Source organism: Cloeon dipterum, chromosome 4 (genome assembly GCF_949628265.1).
Source record: "Cloeon dipterum chromosome 4, ieCloDipt1.1, whole genome shotgun sequence".
Taxonomy (NCBI): Eukaryota; Metazoa; Arthropoda; class Insecta; order Ephemeroptera; family Baetidae; genus Cloeon; species Cloeon dipterum.
In genome coordinates, this window is record NC_088789.1 from 15,234,294 (window position 1) to 15,256,780 (window position 22,487).

Consider the following 22,487-nt stretch of genomic DNA (forward strand, 5'->3'; position numbering starts at 1 on the left):
TTCTTGCCATAACTTTTTGCTCAGCGTCTACGACATGAAATCAAAGACTATATTAATATCAACGGTGAATGTTTTTTGCGTATTCAATCAGGATTTCTTGAAAAGGAAAATAATGCTTATCAACTTTTGAGTCACGCAGTCACATTCCCAGATTTCTCATATTCGATGTTTTTTCATTAAAATAAATCAATTTTAAAATTTCACCTACACTAAAAGTGTCATTATAGTTTTATACTACGTTTTTACCTCACATTTTTTTCCAAAAGACAAGAAACATTGTATAAATGTAATAAAAAATTGTCTGAAGTGCAACTAAACATATCGATAGGTTTCAATAAGTTGTCTCCTCTATTTTTTTTTAACAATTTTTTCTTTAGGGTTAAAAATGGCCTCGTCAGCTGGGGTATGCGCTGGCAATATCGATTTTTGTGGATTACATATTTTCGTCCAAAAACTGGAAAAGGTTCTACTGATTTATTGCATCAAAATGTGAGTAACGCAGGGCAAGGTCACCCTGACATAAAAATATTTTCTAGCGAAGAGACCTAAACTCATTATCAGCTATCCTCAATATTTCCATATGAAATTGATCAATCTTGGTTGGTGCAATTTAACCATCATGAAAATCAATTTCTCTAGACACACCAAAAAGTCTCAATAAAACCCTAAAATTTTTTCCAATAATTGGTATTGCCTGACATATTTGGGAAATTGTTGGTTTTTAAAAATATCCATTATTATTATTACTTCCCAAAAATTCATGATTTGCGTTAATTTAAAACCAGCACCTATTCTGAATATTCATAGCAGCCGATCAGGTTTGCACTATTTTCCTTTCTCATTGATTGATTTAAGTATTAAGGATTGATATTCAGCACCTCCCAGAAGATATTGAGACACTCTTGAGCGCTAGTCTTGAGAATTTTTTCTATTCTTATGTAGAAACTATAGATCTTAAATAGAGATATTAAGCTTGATCAAAGAGTCTATAAACGCATTTTTCCTACCATCAGTACCTGATGTTAAATAATGCCTTTCGTTGATCGCTTTTACCATTCTGCAACCGATGAACGGTAATCGATTTGTTGGTGTCCATAATTGCTGCTAAAGAGTTGGTTTAATGATTAATAACCACAGGATCACATTGAAAAGTCGATTTAATTGCGAACGAAAAACGCCAATAAGAGAAAGTAGCAAAGGCTCTGCTCGGGAAATCCTCGACGCTGATTGGCTGACGCAACACGCATGTCAGCAACTCTCGCGCGATTTACAACACGCGTGAGCTGCATTACTGAGGTCAAGGAGCGGCTGACATGCGCGTTGCAACAGTCAGTCAGCGTCGAGGCTTTCCCTATGCTACTTTCTCCGAATTGTAGCTTTTCATTCGGAATTATATAAATTCAAATCAACTTTTAATGTAGGTCTCCGCGTCTCCGCTTATTAATCGATGTACCGAGCCTCCAGCTGCAAGTAGAGACGAAGCAATCAGCTTTCCGCTCATTGGTAAGCGATCTACAAAAAGCATTTAACATAGGGTTCTAATGGGAGGTTCGTCAACATTCTTTGAGCCCGCTTACATCTATTTAAGATATTCTATTAGAAACCAATGTTTGAATTATCCATTGACCACTCAAAATATCATATTAGATTGAAGGAAACGCAGACCTCGGAGCTCTGGAGTTGCGTCTAGTTTCTCCTCCGGTGGTGCTGGTGGATTGGCGTCTGAGGCGCCTGCGCGGTGACGCATCCCTATCGCTGCCGCCGCTCCGCTCCGGTGACAGGTGCGTGCGTGAGTCCCTCCTGCCCCTGCGTTCGGGCGAGAGATGCGACTTGGAGTCCCGCCGCTTGCGCCGCTCCGGAGACAGGTGCGACTTCGAGTCCCGGCGGCCCTTGAGGCCAAAGCCGTCCTTTGCCGCCGAGTCGGGACTGAGCGAATCGCGGCGGGCCTTGCGGCCGCTCTCGTCGCTCTGCTCTGGCGACAGCGACGGCTGCGAACCGCGCCGCGCGTAGCTCACTGGCAGCGAGTCGTCGATGGCGGTCGACTGGCGCGGAAGACGTGGGAATTTAGGGGAGGCCTCTTTGCTGGTGCCGCCGCGGCCCTCTGGAGAGATCTGCGTCCTCGAGTCGCGTCTGCCTTTGTAGTAAATCTGCAAAATAAGAAACTATAAGCTTCTGCACTGTTAAATTGCGATTGCAACTAATTACAAGTTTGTTTCAAATTTATTGAAAATAAATATTTTGACTTATATCATATTATTTGCAAAACCAAGTAAAACTGCAGCTTTAAGGATGTCTTTTGATTGAACCGTTAACTTCTCATAAAGAGCCTATTGTTCTTTTTGGGGTTTCAAAAAAAGAATATGCACCCAAATCCCATCTGCAAATTGTTAGATTTTCAAAACCTGTACACAGATAGAAGATTTGGACGATGTTAGAGCATTCCCGTGTAAATTTCTGCTGTGTTTTGTTGCTTACTGTATAGTTTTCTTGAGATAATAAATAAAAAAATCGAAAAATAGGAAAAAATGCGGAAACCCCAAAAATGGCGGATTTTACTGCCAGTTTTTAGTTAAAACCAATGCTGCTTTTTGCGCATTGAAAATTTAGCGAACCCTGGAGTATGGGGAATGAGTTTCTTCGTTTCTTAAAAAATACAGTGAACAGCAAATCTGAAAAAATCCTCAAAACCCAGGAGGGTTGGGAAAAGTGTACGAAACACAGTTTTTTCGGAACTCTGTTAGAGAGAGAGAAAAATAATTTAAAACTTTCAAGCCTACTTATCTTTTGGTGGTATGGGGGTCAGAATTGAAATAGTATAGACCCTACAGTAGCAGTCAGTGCGAATTGTTTGATTTAAAAAAATATCTCTTACTAATTTTTTGAATAAAAACTCTCATTATTTTTAACATTGATCGTGGATAAAATTTTCCGTAATTCTCGTGTGCAGTTTGAGAGGGATGTTTTTTATTGAAAGCCAGGCATGCTGAAAGAGTCCACACACACGCGCTCTCACTAATTGAAAGAAGCTTTCATGATTACCGCGCCCGGCACAAAAACTCAATCAGCGGAAAGCAGTATGCTGGTTTTAACTTCTCTCTCTCTCTCTCTCTCTCTCTCTCTCTCTCTCTCTCTCTCTCTCTCTCTCTTTCTCTCTCCATGATTGGAGCCGATCTCCTCCAACTCAACCCCCCCCCACAACCGACCGAATTTGAAAAAGGAAGGGGGCCGCGGAACGGCAAGCACCATTTGGTGCTTTATTTCCGATTCTAAGACGTGGCCAAATAAACATCGAATTTGCAACGCGAGCGGCACACAAATAAGCAAGGCACTCCCCGCCTGAAACTCGACCGAGTCCCGAGAGCTTTTCATGTCTCCGCCTGGATGGCTTTGACAAACTTTCGTCGTCCCTCATGCGCGTCCCACTCGCACTGTTTGATATGCTTGACAGATCCAAACGTGGAATAAATCGGTATATATATAAAAGCCGCCACGCTCCGCTGAGAAAACATGGACGGCTTACTAATAAGAAACCTGATCAGCGCAAAAATTGCTCGCATTTCCAGTAACAAAACATACTTCAGCAACACACATATCAGTTTGTCTTCGTAACGAATAATGGACGCTTTTACATCAAGGTGCCGGGACAGCTTTTATGGAGGGAAGCCATTAAAACAATTTTGACAGCGTCAACGCTTAAAATTAATGCGTTTCATTATGATGAGACTCATTTGGGGGATTAGCAAAGAAAATGTATAATCCGCGGGCAGAATTTCGTAGCTGATTCATAGGACTATGAAATTTCGACGATATGTTGTTGCTATAGTCTATTTTTCATATGTTTTTGTTGATTTAAACGTCACATCATGTACGACAGAGTCAATAATATGAATTCAATAGCAAAAAAGCCTCTTTGTTGCACTGGAAAGCACATCTTGTTAAGGGCAGAAAAAACGTTGCGTTTCTAACAACGTAACACTGTCAATACCGACCATAAAAGGGCAGTGATCAGTAATAGTTTTTCGGACAATAATAAAATATTATTTTTCCTTGCAAATAGAGGGTGTCTGAGCAGATTTAAATGGGGTTAGATAGATATTTGAGACGTTAAACGTTAGCATTTTTAAAAGATTTCTTTTTATTCCTTTAAAAGAATCGTATCGGATTGTATCAAACATCAAAAACATTTCAGGCTTAATTATGGATGTCTAAATCTGGATTAAATACTACGAGTACTACAAAGGAACAAATGCTTTTTCCATTTCCTTTGGCTCGAAATTTGAACCACACAGCTTAAAACACAACCTGAAATAGTTTTAATCACCAATTCCACCAATTCATATTTCGTTTCTTTAATTTAATATAACTCACAGCAAATTTAATGCGTTCGGTAGGTCTACATTTTTTAAAGATGTATCAAATATTTCATCTAATTGTGAGTCTGTTTTTTTAAATTAATTTAAGGAATAAACTTTATCTACAGTTTCTGGCTCCTTTTCCAAGTGTTTGTTGGGACAAGTGACAAATTCAAATACTTAGAAAAGAATTCTTGTCCCTTATACATTATCAGCAGTAATTTTACCTGCAAAATTAAATCCATCTCATGTTATTAACTACAGAGAGGAGTATGAATCTAGTCTTCCATGTATAATCTGTTTTTTTAGAGCTAAAGTATATTTTTCCTGCTAAAATTTTTAAAATATGATATGTACGCGCTTCGAAGTAATTAATAAATAATGTTGAGGAGTGGCCTACCTGCGTGGTTGAGTCTTTTCTGGTAGCGAGGTGTGGTGTATCAGTGGAAGTGGCTGTGCCGGTGGTGGTGGTGGTTGTGGTGTTGACGGGCGAAGTAGGCGGCGGGGTGGTGGCTTGCGTGACCACAGTCGTCGGCAGGATGGGCAGCGGTCCCGGCACCGTCAGCCCGGGTCCCGTGGTCGTCGACGGCTGCTGCACGAACAGCGCCGGCCCGCTGAACGGCACGTGCAGCGGCTGCGGAGGCTGCTGGTGCGACACTACCCCCGTCGCCGCGTTGTCGCTGCTCGATGACGACTGGTCCACGGTCGGCTTTGCCGGCCCCAGACCCCCGGGGGCGCTGTCCGACGCCGTCGAAGACGTGGACGGCCGCTGACCCTCTCGGCAGTCGCTCGACAATGGACTGAAATTCAGGATTCGTTGAGAATAAATATTCAACGGTTGGAAGGGGAGAATGGAAAAGAGGCTATGCAACCGGTGTGATTTCACTGCTCGGCGGAAAGCCTAACTTGGCAATTGCAGGCGTTCAACACACTACTCTTCTCATTGTGAGACCAAATAATGCCACGGGTCGGAGTATTTTCCTAGATCCTATGAGGTACGGTAGCTTTTGAGTTAAAATTTGAGACTACTCATCGTAAAGAAAGGATCTTTTGCTGGAATGTTTCCGAAACTTTAACTGATGACTGATTGCAATATATGTCTAAAACATCTTTCTCAGTGAAATATTCCTTAGTTTTATAAGTATACATAAACCAACTGTACAAATGGGATTGTTTTTAAATTTGAATGTTGCGCAAATAGCAGTAAATGTGGTGCATTTCATTTTTGATACAAATGATCCAGTACTTTAGCCTTATTAAAACTAATCAGTAGCACCTGCATCAATTTGAAACTAATTAAACACCAGGAACTTACTAGATGCAGATAAAAGCTGCTAATTGAAAATCAGGATAATTTTAAAACAATCGGCATTTCCGTAACGCATTGTGTCCAATTACTGCTAAACCTCCCGCTAATAAAAAAAAACTTGAACCCACCTGTGGTACTTGCCGCCGCCGCTGCTGGGGTCGGGCGAGGTGGCTGCGCTGACCCTGGAGCCCCTCCTACTGCTGCGTAGCTGCGGCACCGAGTCCTTCCGGCTGCGTCCGTCCGAAGTCGACTCCTCGGAACCGCGGCGCTGCTCGGGCGGCGGCTCCGACTGGCGCGACTGGCGCTGGTGGCGGCGCCGCGACGAGTCCCGGCGGCCCCAGAAGCGGGCGATGTCGGAGCGCAGGTCGGCGCCGCTGCTGGTCGAGGCGCGCCGGTTGCGTCCCGACGAACCCTTGCTCGAGTCGATGGTCGACTCTCGCCGCTTGCGCATCTTGGTCGACGCCGACGTCGATGACGAGTCGGTCGACCTGCCCCAGGGCAGACTGCGCGCCAGGTCGGCCAGCGTGTCGCGCCGCGACAGCTCCTTAGTGCTACGCCGCCGCGTCGACCCGGTGCTGATGTCGCTCTTGCCCAGGCCCACGCCCACTCCGCTTCCCCACTCGCGCAGGATGTCCGTTAGCTGCGCCAAGGATGACCTGTCAGGGTCAAACAGGTCAGGAAATAAAAATAATTAAATTTTGAGCAACTTCAAATTGAGATTTTTGTTTTTAAATTAAAATAATCGATAGCGGCAAAAGTGTTTAATTTAGTTCAGAGATATAAGTAAAAAGAAATATCTCAATAGTGATAAAAATTGAAAAAAAACACATTTTTTTCTCAAATTTAGTTGCATTTTTCAAAAGAGAGCGGCGCAGCAGCAATATTTTTGTGTTGTATCAACATGATTTTAATTCAAAAAATATAAAGTAAAATTGTAAATTGAAATAAATTTTTGAGAGTTTCCCGGATTAGAGGGCATAGTGAAAAATACAAGATCGGCGATACATCAGAATCTGATAAACTTAACTTCATATGAGTAACTTCTTACGCAAATAAACTATTGTGAAATAAACATTTTTAAGGCAAAGGTCAAGATCACAAATTTTCAATTTATAGTTTCAAATCAAATTTCGAAAAAGAAGCACGTTTATTATTGTTTTAGTGTCACAAAAATGTTTCAAATTTTAACATCAATCTGAAATTTTTCGTTTTATTTTTAGATATTTCAGGTAATAGGACAAAACCCGGCTTTGGGTTGGAAATCAAAATATCAAGTGAACGTGAGATCTAGTTAGAAATTCAAAAGCTGCGTATGTCGTTCAACTTGTCTTGGATGCTCCCTGAACCAAAATGTTTCATGGTGGTAACCCCCCTTATCAACCCTCCTCCTGTCCTTGTCTGAAAGAAATTAACTTATTTTTTGAGCGCCAATTGCACCGTAGCTTGCCCTAAATAATTGTAAACATTAAATTGGTTGTAACCATCCAACCTTATCAGTCACTAACTCACTCTCTCTCTCTCTCTCTCTCTCTCTCTCTCTCTCTCTCTCTCTCTCTCTCTCTCTCTCTCTCTCTCTCTCTCTCTCTCTCTCTCTCTCTCTCTCTCTCTCTGTAAATTTAATATAAAAAATGAGTCAAAATGTTGGGCACAAAAAATTAAAATTCTCTTGCCCTCAATAATGTATATCCCTTAAATTCTCAATATTTTATAGACTCGAGGAAATTTAAATAATGTTGCCATTTTTTCTAATTTTGAGTCATATTTTCCGAACTTTTATCTCTTAGATAAAATTTTACTGCCGGAAAACCGCCTATTTTAATCCGAAGAAAGCATATTTTTGGCAATACCAAAAATCCAAGTTTAATAATAGCATATGAAAACGATCAATTAAATATAAATACAGTGAGTTCAATGTGATAAAGAAAATGTTGCATCTTAGTCGCGCATCTTTAGAAAAGAACGTTTCCTTGTCACTATTAAAAAACAAAACATATCAAAGTCAAAATATGTAGGCCTACGTTATCATTCGTACGCATTGATTTTCGGGAGAAATTTATTCGAAAAGTTGAGCGGAAGGACATAAAAGATGCATGTAGACCAATAGCGCTGCCTTTTACAAAATACTTTATCCTCTTATCTCGTCTGAAGAAAGTTCTTAAGAGAATTCAACTGGAAGGAGAAGATGGGAGCAGAAGGCACCTTCTTTATATACCTATGTATATTTCGCAATGAAGCCTGGCGTAAAAGAGCCTCATTCCAACTGATTAATTCAACGTGAACACGAAAATTAGCGAGCGTGCCAGCAATGATATAGTATTTAACGATAAGCTACAAATTAGCGAGCAGTTATTACCTTATCGGCATATTAAGGGGGCTAATTGGGCTATTTGTGCTAGAGGCTTTATTGTAATTTCTCTCTATTATAGCCATTGTAATGAGCGATAAAATCCATGCAAGTGGAAATCGAGTGCTGCAAACATGTGGAATATGTCTCCTGGCTATATTAAATATGCATATAAAACGTTTGAAGTTAATAATTGAACTAAACCTATTTTTTGTTATCGCCCCTAACAAACTAGAAGTTTTTTGATATTTTGTTTTTCGCTTTTTATTTAAATAATCGAGGGGAAAACGTGTTTGTTCACCCTGAAAATCGAGGTCTTGGAAATAATATTTTAATTTTCGTCCAGATTTTAAGCGACTTTGACTCAAATTGGATTGAAAATAATTAATGAATGTTTCCATGAATACACGAAAGGAAAGTTTGTTGAAATAATAGAAAAATATTAGAAACTTAATGAGCTCCTTGGGACTAAAATCTTTTTATATATTTATTTTATAGAAAATCTGCTTTCATTTCCCCATCTTATGCATAACAGCTGATCAAATTAACAGCGTGCTTTTACATACCAAAACATATTCTACGCAGAAAAAACTGTGAACTGACCTTCGCCTTCTGCAAACAGGTGGCGACGTCTCCCTGGTCTCGGTGGGCGGCGAAATGCTGGTGATCTGAGCAGCCGAGTCCCTGCGGCCGAGCCGCTGGCGCAGGGTGCTCTCCTCGACCTGCTCGCGCATCAGGTCGTCCCAGCCATTGCCTCCTTGCCACACCAGGCCCACCTGGTGGCTCAAAATTGGCAGGTTGCACACGAAGCATATCGCCGTCATAGTTCTGCAACAGACGACACACGCCTATCAGACGCCTCGTCAACGCAGGGTCCACGTGCACACGTGCAAGATGCTTAACGTGGAGAGAGTGTGTGCGTCAAAAACTTTGCAAATTCATAGCAAAATTCAGTCAATCAGTCAAAAATTACTCATGCGAACAAACATGAAAAAGAAGTAAGTAGTTAGGTGCGGCAGAGAACAAGTGAGCAGGCGGTGGAGGCACTTTTTTACATGTGGTTGGTTCATTTTGAAATTTACATGAAAGGGGTTTGTTAGGAAAGATTAAATTTTCATCTTGAGTGTAGTTGACATCTAAAAAGTTATAAGCAGTGCCTCTGGTTGAAATGACATTAACCCTTTTCGTTTGTTGTGGAAAAATTAAAACCATAAAATATTAAGAGCGGACTAATTTCAACAAGTGGACAGTTTGGATTTTAATAAAACAGTATTTCATTGGGCCGTGAATGAGAAGATTAAAATTTTAACTTTTTGCAAAAGAGATACAAGATAATACAATTTAGAGACTTGGAAATGTTTATCTGATCGATTTTTCCTAAACCAACAGGACATGTGACAGGTCATACTTATACTGAAAAAATATGAAGAGTCTGGAAGCCTTTAAAACCTTTTTTGCCGATATTGACGTTTTTCCTTCACAATTGCTAAATTCGGAAAAAATTAAGGGCTTTACATTGTCCATTGTTCTGAAGAATTTAGTAAATCACTTTAAAAATTGGCTATACGTATGCACCTAGAAAATTGACTCGACCGGTAAAACCGAATAAATTTCCCAAGCCTAACCATAAAGTAGAAAGAGTCACAAATTTTGAACATCACACGGGCTCTCCAGAGGCGTATTGGAAATCATTTGCGTCGTTTTCTTACAATTTCAGTGATAAAGCGAGTGGAAAGAAAAAGCATCTAACTACAATATTGCTTGAACTGAACTACACACGAGGCGTAAAATACTATGTACTTTTTTGCGACAAGCATCAATCAAGCGCTGAAACTGATTACTTCCACCCCCGTTTGTCGTGCCAAAATAGAAATGTCAATACAAACTTCATCGAAGTGCTCTCTCGACATGCGGCTGGAGAGGAAATCATCACTGTCAGTGAAATGAGCAGCACTAAATAATAATAGGCGCGCACCCACCTGTCATACAAAATTCAACACGTGGAACACTCTGCGCTATGGCGGGCGCACGCAAAAAGAGCGACGGCAGGGTATTACGTTTTTGGCCTAATGGCGTGCATTTCTTAATGAACCTCATTAAATGGATGGTTTAAATTTCAAAGAGCACGCACCAGAAATAACAAAGGGAATAAAATCAAACGATTTTCGCTTCATTACAGAGAGGTGCTGCGCTGAAAGACAGAGTCTGAAATAACAAAGCTTTTCCTCCACGCTTATTACGCCGATCGACGGCAAAAGGAGGAGCATCGGCCGAAAGGAATGGCGGGGATTAAATGCCGGCGAAATATAAATGTCGCGTAAGAACCGAAATTCTCTCTCTCTCTCTCTCTCTCTCTCTCTCTCTCTCTCTCTCTCTCTCTCTCTCTTTCGCTCGCTCGCTCTCTTAGGGCGAGCTCTAATTATAAAGTTGGGGCAGATTGAGAGCGCGCGCGGCTAATTAAGACTGCAGAAGCGACCAGGCTAATTAGTCGCCCAAGGTGCACAGCTTTTCTGTGCAAATTTTCCCTCTGTATATGCCGCCAAATTATTGAAATTAACAAGAAGAATCGAATGTTATTTGGAAAAATATACATTTCAATAACATTATAGGAGCATAAACTTTGACGTTTAGATACGCCTTCATAAATAAGTTTAAAATTAAAGATTTGTTAAAAGTGGATCAGCAATAAAAATATATATAAATTCTTATTTTCTCTAAAAATTAGAAGTGTGGCAAATTTACAGTTTTTTCTAGCTTCTGTTGTTTTTGGATAAAGGAAATTCAAGGGAATCGATTACCAAACTCAACCTGCTGAATATTAATTTAAAGAGTTTTTTCGTAACGGGAAACTTTAATGAATTTCAAAGCACTGGCAGAGGTCGGTATCTTATCAGCGAGGGCAGGCGGCCACTTTAAAACGGTCCTAACACAACAGAAGGGAAAAGGGGTGCGACAAGCAAACTGGCCAAAATAAATAGTGCGTGGAGGTCTTTTATTACTTGATTGCACAGCGTTCGGCTGGTGGCCAATAATAAAATTGCTTACGGTTCCACTTTCGAATGTTTGCTTTTCCACAGGCAATGCGCGCCCACGAACCGAAAACCTGCCGATGTGGCCCGGGAGACAAAATTCATCAGACGTCAAAGTCTGCCACTCGCAACATACATTACGCAATCAATCATTTCTGCTCCTGCCGCTGCAGGGTACGCAACAAAAAGGAAATCATTTTTCTAGCACATTTCATTTGAAATCATTAATCAAATTATAAATCAATTTGGTGTTTGGATTGGGGCAAAAAGCAAAACCAATTATCCTCGTCCCTAGGTTTGTGATTAATTAAGCTAGACGGTGCGCGACGTGATACGCCTGAATGTAAATTTCAATTAACTTTTTGCACGCATATGAGAGAGAAAAGACCCACGCGCAGTTTATCATTAAAAATTGCGCAGCGACACGATAAAAAGGTTCTCAGCAGCGAGAGAAAATGCGGCGGTGGCGGCGAGAGACACAAAAATCTCATTCACCGCGCCGAGATACAATGCGCGGCGAATGACAAAAACCAAGTCACCAGAACAAACGTGAAGCAGAAAACAAGACAGTATGTGACACAAAAGATGGAGCGAAGAGAGCAGAGTGTTGTAAAAATACATACATCAAGATTAATATGCATAAGAACAATATGCGTAAGTAGAGATACAACTTTGAATGTACAAAATACACTCCAGCATCAGCAGCGGCAATAACAATGATAATATATAGAAAAAAAACGGTGAGAGATGAAAAATGCACGAACATGAGTGAATAATGTGTACAAAAAAGCATGAGCGAGAGAGTGGTGAAAGGAAAATATAAAACTGCGTTGGGATGAGGGCAGGAAAGCGACTGATAAATGAATATTTGGTCCACTCTATAAATTTCAATTTGGACATGCTTTTATTTGTTTACGTATGAAAAAGGGGAGTTGAATTTGGAAGTTTGTTTTGTCGAGTTGTAATCACGTTTCATCACGGTACGAGAACCGCAGAAAGTGCTTGAACATTACACTCAGTAAAAACCGTTTCAAATGGTCAAACACGTGGACCGAAAAATCAATTTGAATATTTTACCCAAATTCTATGTAAAATCTAAAATACTTGAAAGCGGGAAAGACAAATTAATCAGAATAATTAAGGCTAGGCTTGAGGCAAAATAAATTCTTGTTTATTCTTGCTGGTTTCAAATACAATATAAATACGTTAATTATGAAAAATTAAAAGCAAGAAAAGGTGAACATTTCTGGCAAAAATATGCTAAAATGATCCATTACAAAGTAATATCACGCCTTCTTTTATACTTTGACATGGGAACTCTTAGGATGCTAAGTTTTTGTCACAAGTGAATCTATTGAATTTGAAAACTTTTCAACGATTAAACTAAAATCACCAAGTGGATATTTTTTAATTCAACGGTTTTAGCGATGTACGGAGCTCCAAATGAGTAAAGTCAGCAACATGGGGATCATTTGAAAGCCAGAACTTTCAAATATTCGTGACTTTATGCTTAAAAAGTCACATTTTACTCTCCAGAAAAGCTCCAAAAATTTTTATCAAATAAATTGCGTAAAGAACTTTAAATTTTCTGACCTTGGCTCCATTTATGTCGAAGGAAAGAAATTCTAACTATGCTAAAAATCATCTTGATTTGTATATTTCTATAAATACTCAATGTTTTCTTAAATTTTGGTCAGTATGAAATATTGTAAACATAATATGTGAGGTGACTAGCTTTTTTGATAAAGTGTGCTATGAAGTTCGCCAAATTATCAAACCCCAATCAACTTATATGTCACTCCACGTTACATGAATTCAATGAGATTGCTACTTGTCAAAACTTGGAATCCTAAGAGTTGCGTTGTGAGTGTACCCTTGCAAAGGGAAGGAAATTGAGGATGCTTGTTTTCTTGGAATGCCTCCTCTAAATTTTGTTGAGCCCTGTCGAGAGAAGTGTCTTTGAAGTGCTGGATGGCATGCAGTAAATTGACAGAGAGCAGTCCCTCAACAGGGGAAAAAGAGACAAAAATAGCACCAAGCATTTCTCCGTTTTTCCTTGAAAGGGAAAAAATACAGTATTTAGATGTGTGTAAATTTTTGAAATAATGGCAACGAGAATATTCGCTTTTTCCATTCCCAGCCTATAATAAACCTCAAAAAGCCTGTTATTTTTTGTGCGTGTGTAGAAACGTTATTATTGCGGAGCCAATCAGCCGCTCAAGCCCAACTGAGATGCGAGGGGGGTGAACGAGTGAAAAGAGATAGCGAGAGAGGAGGAAGTGAGCAAAATACTACAGAAATGAATAGATATATAATATTCGACGAATGGAGCAACCTGTAGTGGTGGAGGCGAGGTGAGGGCAACCCCATCTCATGATCGGCGGCCGAGGCAGCAGGCGCGGCGGCGGAGGAGGCGGTCGCAACCGCAGACCCGCTGACGGTGCCAGCACGAAACGCCACCGACCTTTGTCTGCGCAGAAGGCCGCGGCGCTGCGAGTTGCGTCTCCGCGTACTACCGACTCGGGCGAGGCCACGCGCACCGTCCGACGCCTCCGTGGACACAGCGGCCGGGTTGTAGCGGGGCGCGAGTAGGTGGTGCTGGTAACTGTATGAGTGCAGGAAGGTGTTCCCGAAAATGATGTCGCGTTTCGGGCCGGTCGGGGACACGGGGGAACTGGCTAAGATGGTGTTTGTTTTGGTGGTGGTGAGGGTGTTGGCGGCGGAGGCGGAGGTGGACGACACCGCGGCTGCAACAGGAGCAGCCCAGTTTCATGCTTTTTCCCCGTTCTGCACCCCCTTTGCCTGCTCACTGGAAACACAAGCCCCTCGCTGGCTACCTGCCGTCTCCTGTGTTTCTCAACGCAGACTACTTGGAAATTACTAATTGGAGTGTCATTAGGGATTCTGTATAATTTTCCCGGCATTATACGATTTCAAGGACTGCTCCTTGCCATTGAAAGGGAACGGAATGATGAGTTGGAAATTAGCAATTCTAATTGCAAGGAAGCGTTGGTGTTTGAAAAACAGGTGGTTTTGTGATAAGATGAAGTGAAATTATAACAGCTGCTAATTCAAACTTTCCTTTTCTAAAATGCAAAAGTCTAAAGTCTAAAAACAATCTAAATTAATGTATAAAAACGTTATGTTACAAATTTATTTCAATCTTGAGCAACAAGGAAACTTATTTCGTCGCTTTTACTCTGATAAACGGTCCCCATATTTTAGATTTAGGCTTAGAGAAATCAATGATTCAATTCCAGATTATCTGCCGTATGTATTGGATTAAATATTATAAAAGTTACAAAACCACGAGCAAACATTTATGAAAAAATATGGATTTTTTGCAATGTCAAAACCAACCTATCGATCGATTTGAATCATGAAAAATTGCATAATTATAAAACTCTCCAAATCTGAATGAAATGAGTGAGTTTTAATCAAGTTTTGAATAGTTTTCCTATTTTTCAATTCATTTTTTCAAATATTAATCGCTGAAATGGTTGAATAAAAATTTTGATCCCTGAACTTACAATTAATTATTATGGCGAGACGAATCTAGTGAGATTCTGCTGCTCCTCGTCAGAAATAACTTTTCTAATTAATTTAAAAATTGGAGCAAATATGAAATATTATCATCCCATTTTAAAATTTCTCAGATGTAAAATGTTTCAAACTAAATTCAGCAGGTAGCCAACCTGAGGCGATACAACAGTCCCCGTTATGCCGACCACCCTTCGCAGACACTTATTTCAAAGCGAGGGAGTAAAAGAAAATAAAAATTGACGGGTGGAGTAAAATTGTGATTTATGCTCGCATGAGATGAGAAATGACACACAGTTAGAGATGCGCTGCTGGAGAATTCTCTGCCGAGTCTGCTGAAGCTGCGTACAAAAGTGGCACACACAAAAATGTCGTTTTGCCTGTTATTTTTCTATCTGCCGCCGCCTCACCTGCACCCTCCATCTCATTAACGGAGCGGAAAAGTTGTGGGATGGTCGGGAAAATTGCGCTCGCCCTTCTTTTGTGCGCGTCTGCATTTGCAACCCGAGCCGCGTAATGATGTCGCGCGCTCAAAATCGCTCGCAGTGTCACCCGAGAAATACAATTTCCAAGTGAGCATCTTGCTGCTATTTAATGTTATGGTGAAGATCTCGCTCCAGATGTATTAAAAAACTCTTTTATTTCATAATTCATGCACTGGATTTATGACTAATTCTTTAATAGTAAATTTCAAAACTCATTGTAAATGCATTCTCAGGAGTTTTAAAGCAGTGTAATTATGGAAGTCAGCCTGTGCACTTCTCATGAAGCCGATGATGACAGCTAGAACGAAGTAATAAATTATTAATTTAAGATTTCCAAACATATTCATCTCGTTATAGATTGTCGAATTTCCACCAGAATTTCATATACAAAAACTTAGAAATTTGGAGTTTTTTGTTCTTAGTTAGGAATTTTGGTCGAAGGAGAACTTCAAACCCAAGACAAGGAAATCAGATATTTGAGTAGTTCGGGGATCTTATACTGGCTGCCAAACGTCAGAGATGGAAAACGGTGGTTAATTTAGTGACTCGAAATGCTCAAATAGCTCAACGGGCTGTTAGGCGCACCGGCTCCGACTCGCAACTTGCTGGTTTTCGTACCTTTCCATCGGCTTTAGGAAGAAATGTCTGGCGTTTCAATAAAAGACCTCGGTGCGGGAGGCAAAAAGATGGCCACAATGGGCTCAAGCTCCTCTGCGGCCTATCGGGCCCCATGTAAACCACTAGCCGGTGTTATTGGGACCCGGTGACCTCATAGCCCAAGGGATGTGCTGAGCAGAGCTGAAAAGCCTCATAAAAAGCTAACATTTCGGCTGCTTTTTTAAAATTGCGAATAATTCCGCTTGAGTTGCTTGAGCAAAGATAAAATCTTTAACCAAGCGCATAATGACGACGAGATAAGTCGTGGAATTACCCTTTTTAACAAACAATTATATTTAACCAGGCCGACAACGTCGCGAGGGAAGCAACAAGAGAATAAGATCTCATTTAATTCGCAAAAGCAGCAGTCTGCAGATATTCACTTAGTTAATAAAAAAGAGAGCGGTGGAGTCGCGAGGGAGGAGGATGCACAGCACAACGCCAAAAACAACAGCTAAACCCGCTCGCTCCTTTTGTAAGCAGGGAGAGAAATAGAAGCAAAGAGAGAGAGAGAGAGAAGGGGGGAAAATGGACTGCCATATTAAAAGGGAGAGAAAAGCAGCGGGCAAAAAGTCGGCGGCAGCGGGCGTAAGTTGAGTTGCTGCTGCTGCTGCTTTTAACAGAAATATCTTTCTTTTCATCATTAGGCGAGAGGCAGGCACAGTGAATGGAGGAGGAGGTGCCGTGTAATATTGATTTCTGAATCCCATCACCATAAAGTGTGACGTCACAAACATACACACACTCACTCACACCGGGGCGAACGCAGCCAGAGACTCTGTGAAGTATTAATAATGTGAGCGAGCGCGCGAGAGAGGGCATATCATCATCCCCCCAGCATCCCCCGTCAACGCGGCCGAGCGAGCTGAGCCCCGAGTACCGTGCGCGCGTGTATTATGCTAATACAATATTGTTATTTAATTAGCTCCGACTATGATGAAGAGATGCTGGAGCAGGCGGCTCGCGCGCGCGGTGCAAAATTAATTTTAACGATTATCGCGTTGGCGTGTCGAGCCTGAGCGGACGGATTTATCTCGCTACCTCCCTGATGAGCACGGACTTTTTCCGTTGAAAGAGACATCTCTGATGCGGACTGGCGGGCCGGAAAACGCTCCGTTTGCCACACCGACGAGGGTCTGCACCGAAATCAGCAATGTGTCACTTGTGTTTGCAATGGAAATGTCGCTCTGCCAACGCTCGTAAGCTCTTGCGCCGTTTCAAACGAAGGGATCGACTTACGTTTAAGGTTAAGCTTGAGTTTGACGGCTTAATTCGGCTATTTGGCTGCTTGAATCGAGTCGCTAAGTTTAGGCTATAGTCTCATGATTGTTGGTCTCTTCCCGAAAATCGCACCAAAAGTATTGGATTTTTTAAAATAAAAAATAAACGTCAAAATGTGTAAAGGGTAGCTAGATCATGGACACATGCATTATTTATTTTTGCTCCTGTTGTAAGAGGGAATAAATAAGATTGTACTCAATATTCCCCGCTCTACTTAACTAGAATTTTGCGGAGTGAATATGAAGTGTTTGTGATCGTAAGAATTAGTTTTAAGTGATTTTAAACATGTTTCTTGATTTAACTCAGACTGACTCTAGTCTGGAAGAAAATAGCAAAAATTGAAATAGCCTATAGTTCAAAATCCTCGTTAAAGGGTTTTATTATAAATGTAATAATTATTTGATTTTAGAACCTTCTAATGGTTGAAACCAAAATTTAAAAAGGTAATTTACAGCATTTCTTCTGCCTGGTTTTGTGCAAGCTTTTTAAAAAATCTTTCTGCATTGTGAGATTGACGTGAAAATTTATCTGACAGCGGGTGAGTGAAGTGAACGTCAATGAAATATTGCACGTACAGTGGCATTCAACAGGTCGCCCCTTTGAAAATGCAGGCACCAAGGAAGCATCCGCGCGCACACGACGAAACGAGCTTTACTGCAAAATATTTTCCCCTTTACTTGATTTGTCCGGAAATCTCATACACCAGTGGGATAGAAAAATACGATTTCGGTGGATAAATCTGTTGTTGAGCGCGCGCTCTCCTGTTTGTGCGAGAACCCAGGGGATGACACGAATAAAAAGCTGGCAAATTCAGTGGTCGATGGCTGCGTGCTGTGCTGTGCCAAGGCTGCTGCGAGCAAGGAGTTTTGTGTGTGCGTCGCTCGCTCGCTCGTTAGGTCACGGGCCATGTTCAAAGTGGAGGGCGCCGTGTAAAAATACTCCCCCGGGCTACAAATATGCCTCTTTCAGCGCTGCGTGTATGCCATTACGCGGACCGGCGGGCGGAAGGGCGCGCGGGCGGGCTGTCGAACGGCAGGAGAAAAGTAGTCTGCGTGCGTAGCCCGTCAGGAAAATAATTATTGACAGCGTATTGATTGGCTGGTCGGCGAGCTGTGCTGCGGCGAACGGAGCGGCGCGAGTGGCGGTGGTAGTAGTGTGGTAGTAGATTTGCTACCTGTTGCACTCGAGCAATGTGCGTTCGCCCAAGTGCCACCGCCGCCGCTGAAATAAAATACTCCATCGCTCGCATGCAAAAAAGCAAAGATGGAAATCCATTATATCCAGCGAGCGTGTTGTATTAAGAGAAACAGTCCGCGTTTTCGATCGGGCGAGAGGGGGGCCGGGGGAGAAAGTGGAGATGACGGGCTGGAATTGAATTTTCGCTTATCCGGCCGGGCCGGGGGTGGCTGGGAGGGATGCCGCGCGTGGCGACCGAATCGTAAATAACCGAGTGCCGAAGCGCGCGTCGGTCGAGCTGTCTGCTCGCGTTTTTCGCAAGCATCCGCCGACGCGGGGAAAAACGGTCGCTCAGCAAACATCTCGCAACCTGCCGTCATCCACTTAGAACCGACACATTTGCTCGTGCCACTTTCCTGCCGCCGTCAAGTAAAATATCAAGCTTCCTTCATCACACAGGAGTAAATCTTCTTTTGTATGGTCTTAGTGTTTACAAATTTGTCGTAAACCTTTTTAACTTCGTTTCATTCCAGGTATAAATATTATTTTTTAGACACTATAAAACGGGATATTGCAATGCAAGGTTTTTAACTTAAGAGTGCAATTATTGAGTATCAAAATTGTGCCATTGAGTTAAGAAAAGGTAATGTCACGTTCCTAAGTTGTTCATTTTTGCTAGAAAAGAGCAGAGATGGTTGAAAAATACGATGCAGTTGAAATACTTTCTTCCTTCTGCACCAAAGAAATAAAAGTTAAAAACGACAAAATCTGTCGAAATATATATTCAATTAAACTGACCTTTCTTACAAATGAAAAAATAAATGTCAGAAGCTTGAAAAGTAGGCTTAAAAATTCACCGGGGAAGAAGATTAATTTATATCATTTCAATTATGTCTGCGATAAAAACGAAACTAGATTGTCACAAGTTTTGAAGACTGCAGTGCTATAAAATTAATCCAAATTTATGCATAATATAAAATCAGTTACACACAATTTCCGTGTTTAGTAAAGTTATAGATAAAAATTTCAATTAAAATTTTAAAGTTTTAAACAAAATTTTACAAAAACCAAAATCCTATATGCATGCTATGCATGAATTTCGGTAAATTTAGACGACTGTGTTTAGTCGATTTTAAGTACATATGGTTAGTTATAAAATTGCAACATTAGTGCTCATTTGGTAGTCCTTACGGGTAATTCATACATTAAGCGAAAATTACAAGTTATTGTAATGAAGTTCCTTTGAGAGGAAAGTTTCTTTGTGGGGAAAAACGGAATGAATTCCGATCATCTCTCTGAACTAGTTTGTTGGAAAAAAATAGTCGAAATATATTGTGATTCTAGAAAAAACATCTTGTTGAGGTTTTTCCCCAACCATATTTCTGCTTTTCAAGGAAAAATATAAGCTCGACTCACCACCCACGAAGCTGAATTTTTTATTCAACATGCAACTACTGCGACAAGCAGAATCGTTTCTCCACTTTCATGGAAATACTTCAATGGATCTCATCTACTCCGGAGCAAAATTTTCTATGAATCCTGATTACAAGGAGGAAATGTGGTTCATCTCCGCAAGTCGGAGACGAAAATGGGATTGATACGTGAAAAGGTGGACCATTTTCCGAGCAATAATTTCTTGTGTCGACGGGGTGATCGATCTCTCTCTCTCTCTCTCTCAAACACATCTGAAGGCGAGCAGCTATTTGTTATCGGCAAGCACTAGAGTGTGTTATTGAGTGCGTGCGTGTACGTATTGGCAAGGAGCAGTGGCGGGCGGCAGGAAAGCAAGGCACTTGAGTCGCAGTTAGGCGGCGGACGGGCCGAGGCCATTATGCGCCGCGCGGAACGCTTTGTATGCAATTTCATGCCGGGTTTGCAGAATAGATTACGCACTCGCGAGGGGCTCGGAAATATCAGTCAAGAGTCGCTGCCTGCGGTCCGGCCGGAACATAATTCGATGAAAAGCGGCCGGCTAATATGGCGTCGTGTGTTGTGTCGACAGCAGCCCTGACGGGGCTGAGGCCGGCGAAAGAGGCCCGCGAGCCTATTGATTGCGAAAGGAAACGCACCAAGAGTATGAGTGTGTAGTGTGTATAGTCGCGGAGCGAGCTCAAAAATCAATAATTCCAGGCTTGTTAATTCGACGATTGGCAATTACGGTAATTACGGTGACGCACACGCCGCCTCGACGCGTTAACGCATTGTTGTAAGGAGCACCAGCTGTGGCACTGAGCTGGCGAACCGAGCAGCAAGGGACGTGTCGAAAGTGGTGCGCGCGGTCGATTTTCCAGCGGTCGCTCTCGCGGACGTCGCAATCATTTACGGCTCAGTGCGAAACAGTCCCGATCGCAGGGCATTTTTCTGATTGGAATTCAAATGCAAAACGCGATCGACAAATCAATCCGTGCATGCGAGCGCTTCCCACGGAGCAACTTGCGTGGAATTTTTTAGCAGAAGCACTCAACCATTCATAATCAGTTTTTCTCTTGCCGCACGGCAAAAAGTTGCCAACTTCTAAAACTCGAGCGAGTTTTTCATCTCGGGGTTGCGATTATAACGATAGTAAAGTGTGCACGAAGGTAGAAAATTCATTTCAATCTGTTTTGATTCGCTGCTCGAGTGAATTGATTTACTTGTGGCTTAGTTCTCGTAAAGACGTTTAATTACATTTCATCATGAATGTAGCTTTCAGTCCTCATTCACTCACTTGCATTGATTCAATCACATCAAACGCATTTGCTACTGCCTCTAAAGCTGGAATAAAAAAGCAATAAGCAATGCCAATTTTCCTCCTGGTCAATTCAGTAACAAACAAATATATACATTGGATAATGTACATTGGATAATGTATATTGCAGTGATTTTATTTTAATAAATTAATTTATTAGTATCAATAAACTTCGATTTTAATACATGCTGCCGGTATTTTATAGCGCCCAACGCTCTTACGAGATTTTACAATTACTACATTTTTCAAAATTAATTTTCAATTTACGAAAAATTCTTTTACGTGTGCTCTTTAATCAAACTATGATTGGGCCAGAAATATTTTTAAACACTTTTTTATCAGTTCACCTCTATTGAGTTGGGTGATCCCATGATAGCGAACAACTTCCAATAACATCATCGCGTACGGAAAACATGGGCGCACGGGCCTTATTAGAGGAAGCCCAGTCCAGAAAAGGATCAGCTCGTGCTCCTGCCCCAGCACCGGTGTCTTTTATTGAAACGCTATAGCCATTCGTCCCGTGATATTAATTCACGCATGCTGAAAGGTGCAAACCAGCAAGTAGCGAGTCGGACTGCGCTCAACCCCCGAACGCATCGCTCGAATTCTCACTTTTCAACTTGCGCTCAACAAAAAGCCTTAGACAAATTAAATATTTTAAATTACTGGAGTTTTCCCAACATTTTTTATTTGTTAACTTAGTCTTGACCAAACTGAAGCTACTGTGTGGAAACATACAAAAAAGTAGTTCCACGGTAAATTCGATACATTCGATGATTTAAAGCCGTCAGTTTTACGTCCCTTTAAAGTCCCCGGAAGTTTTGGAATATCGTAGCATTTTTCTGCTGATCCTTATAACAATTTCACCCACTCTGATCGCTCAAAACACAAAAATTGCTAAATATTCAACGGTACCAGGAAGGTTGTTCGCGAAATTACACGCTGCTCGTCACTTCCCCGCTCAGCACCATTATGAGGGAGACGGGGGGTGTCGCCCGGAGTAATTTAGGTGCAAAACTTTTAAGACCGGAGCATCGTGAATAATTATAAGGAAGCAGATGGAAGGATGCGCCGCCTCGTCGTGGGCGATATGCTTTACGAGCGCTCACCGATGTGTGGGTGGCTGGTTGGGAGGATGAAGCGTGTCGGGGGGTTGCACACGGAACGGGCAAGGGGGTTTGGTGTTATTCTGTATGTGTGTGTGTGTTCGTTCTCTTCTCTCTCTTCTCGCCAGCAGCGTTTAATGCACCTCTGCTCGCACAATAAAGCGGCAACAACAACTGCTTTTGTCGCTCACTCTGTGTGTGTGTGAGTGTGCGTGTGTTTTCTGCCGACAGAGGTCAAAGGTCAGCAGGAGAAAAGCAGCTAGAGCGGCCAGTGTGACTGTTTACGTAAGCGGGGCGTCGTTTTAAAAAGCTTTCCGCGCACGCTGAATAAAATATGAGCAGATGAATTATTCGCCGCTGAGATCGCGTTTTTCGCAACTTGTTGGAGCAACGGCGGCGGGCGTGCGTGCGAACCACCGTTCGTCGTCGTTGCTAATGGAAAAAATGAATGCGGTGTTATTACATTCTCCGCCACAGATT

The 22,487-nt window shown here is 41.7% G+C and overlaps 1 protein-coding gene across 2 annotated transcripts in view; it reads right to left on the bottom strand.

The window, feature by feature from the left end:
* rsh (radish) overlaps positions 1-22,487 on the bottom strand; it is a 69,751-nt gene that overhangs the window by 45,799 nt on the left and 1,465 nt on the right. Inside the window, exons 2-6 of one of the 2 annotated variants that reach the window (XM_065488437.1) lie at positions 13,370-13,781; positions 8,609-8,833; positions 5,790-6,317; positions 4,753-5,152; positions 1,666-2,147 (exon numbers count right to left, since the gene is read on the bottom strand). In XM_065488437.1, the coding sequence (XP_065344509.1) occupies positions 1,666-2,147; positions 4,753-5,152; positions 5,790-6,317; positions 8,609-8,833; positions 13,370-13,404 (1,670 nt within the window). In that variant the 5' untranslated portion in view covers positions 13,405-13,781. The remainder of the gene's footprint in view (positions 1-1,665; positions 2,148-4,752; positions 5,153-5,789; positions 6,318-8,608; positions 8,834-13,369; positions 13,782-22,487) is intronic. The other variant, XM_065488438.1, reaches the window with a different exon arrangement.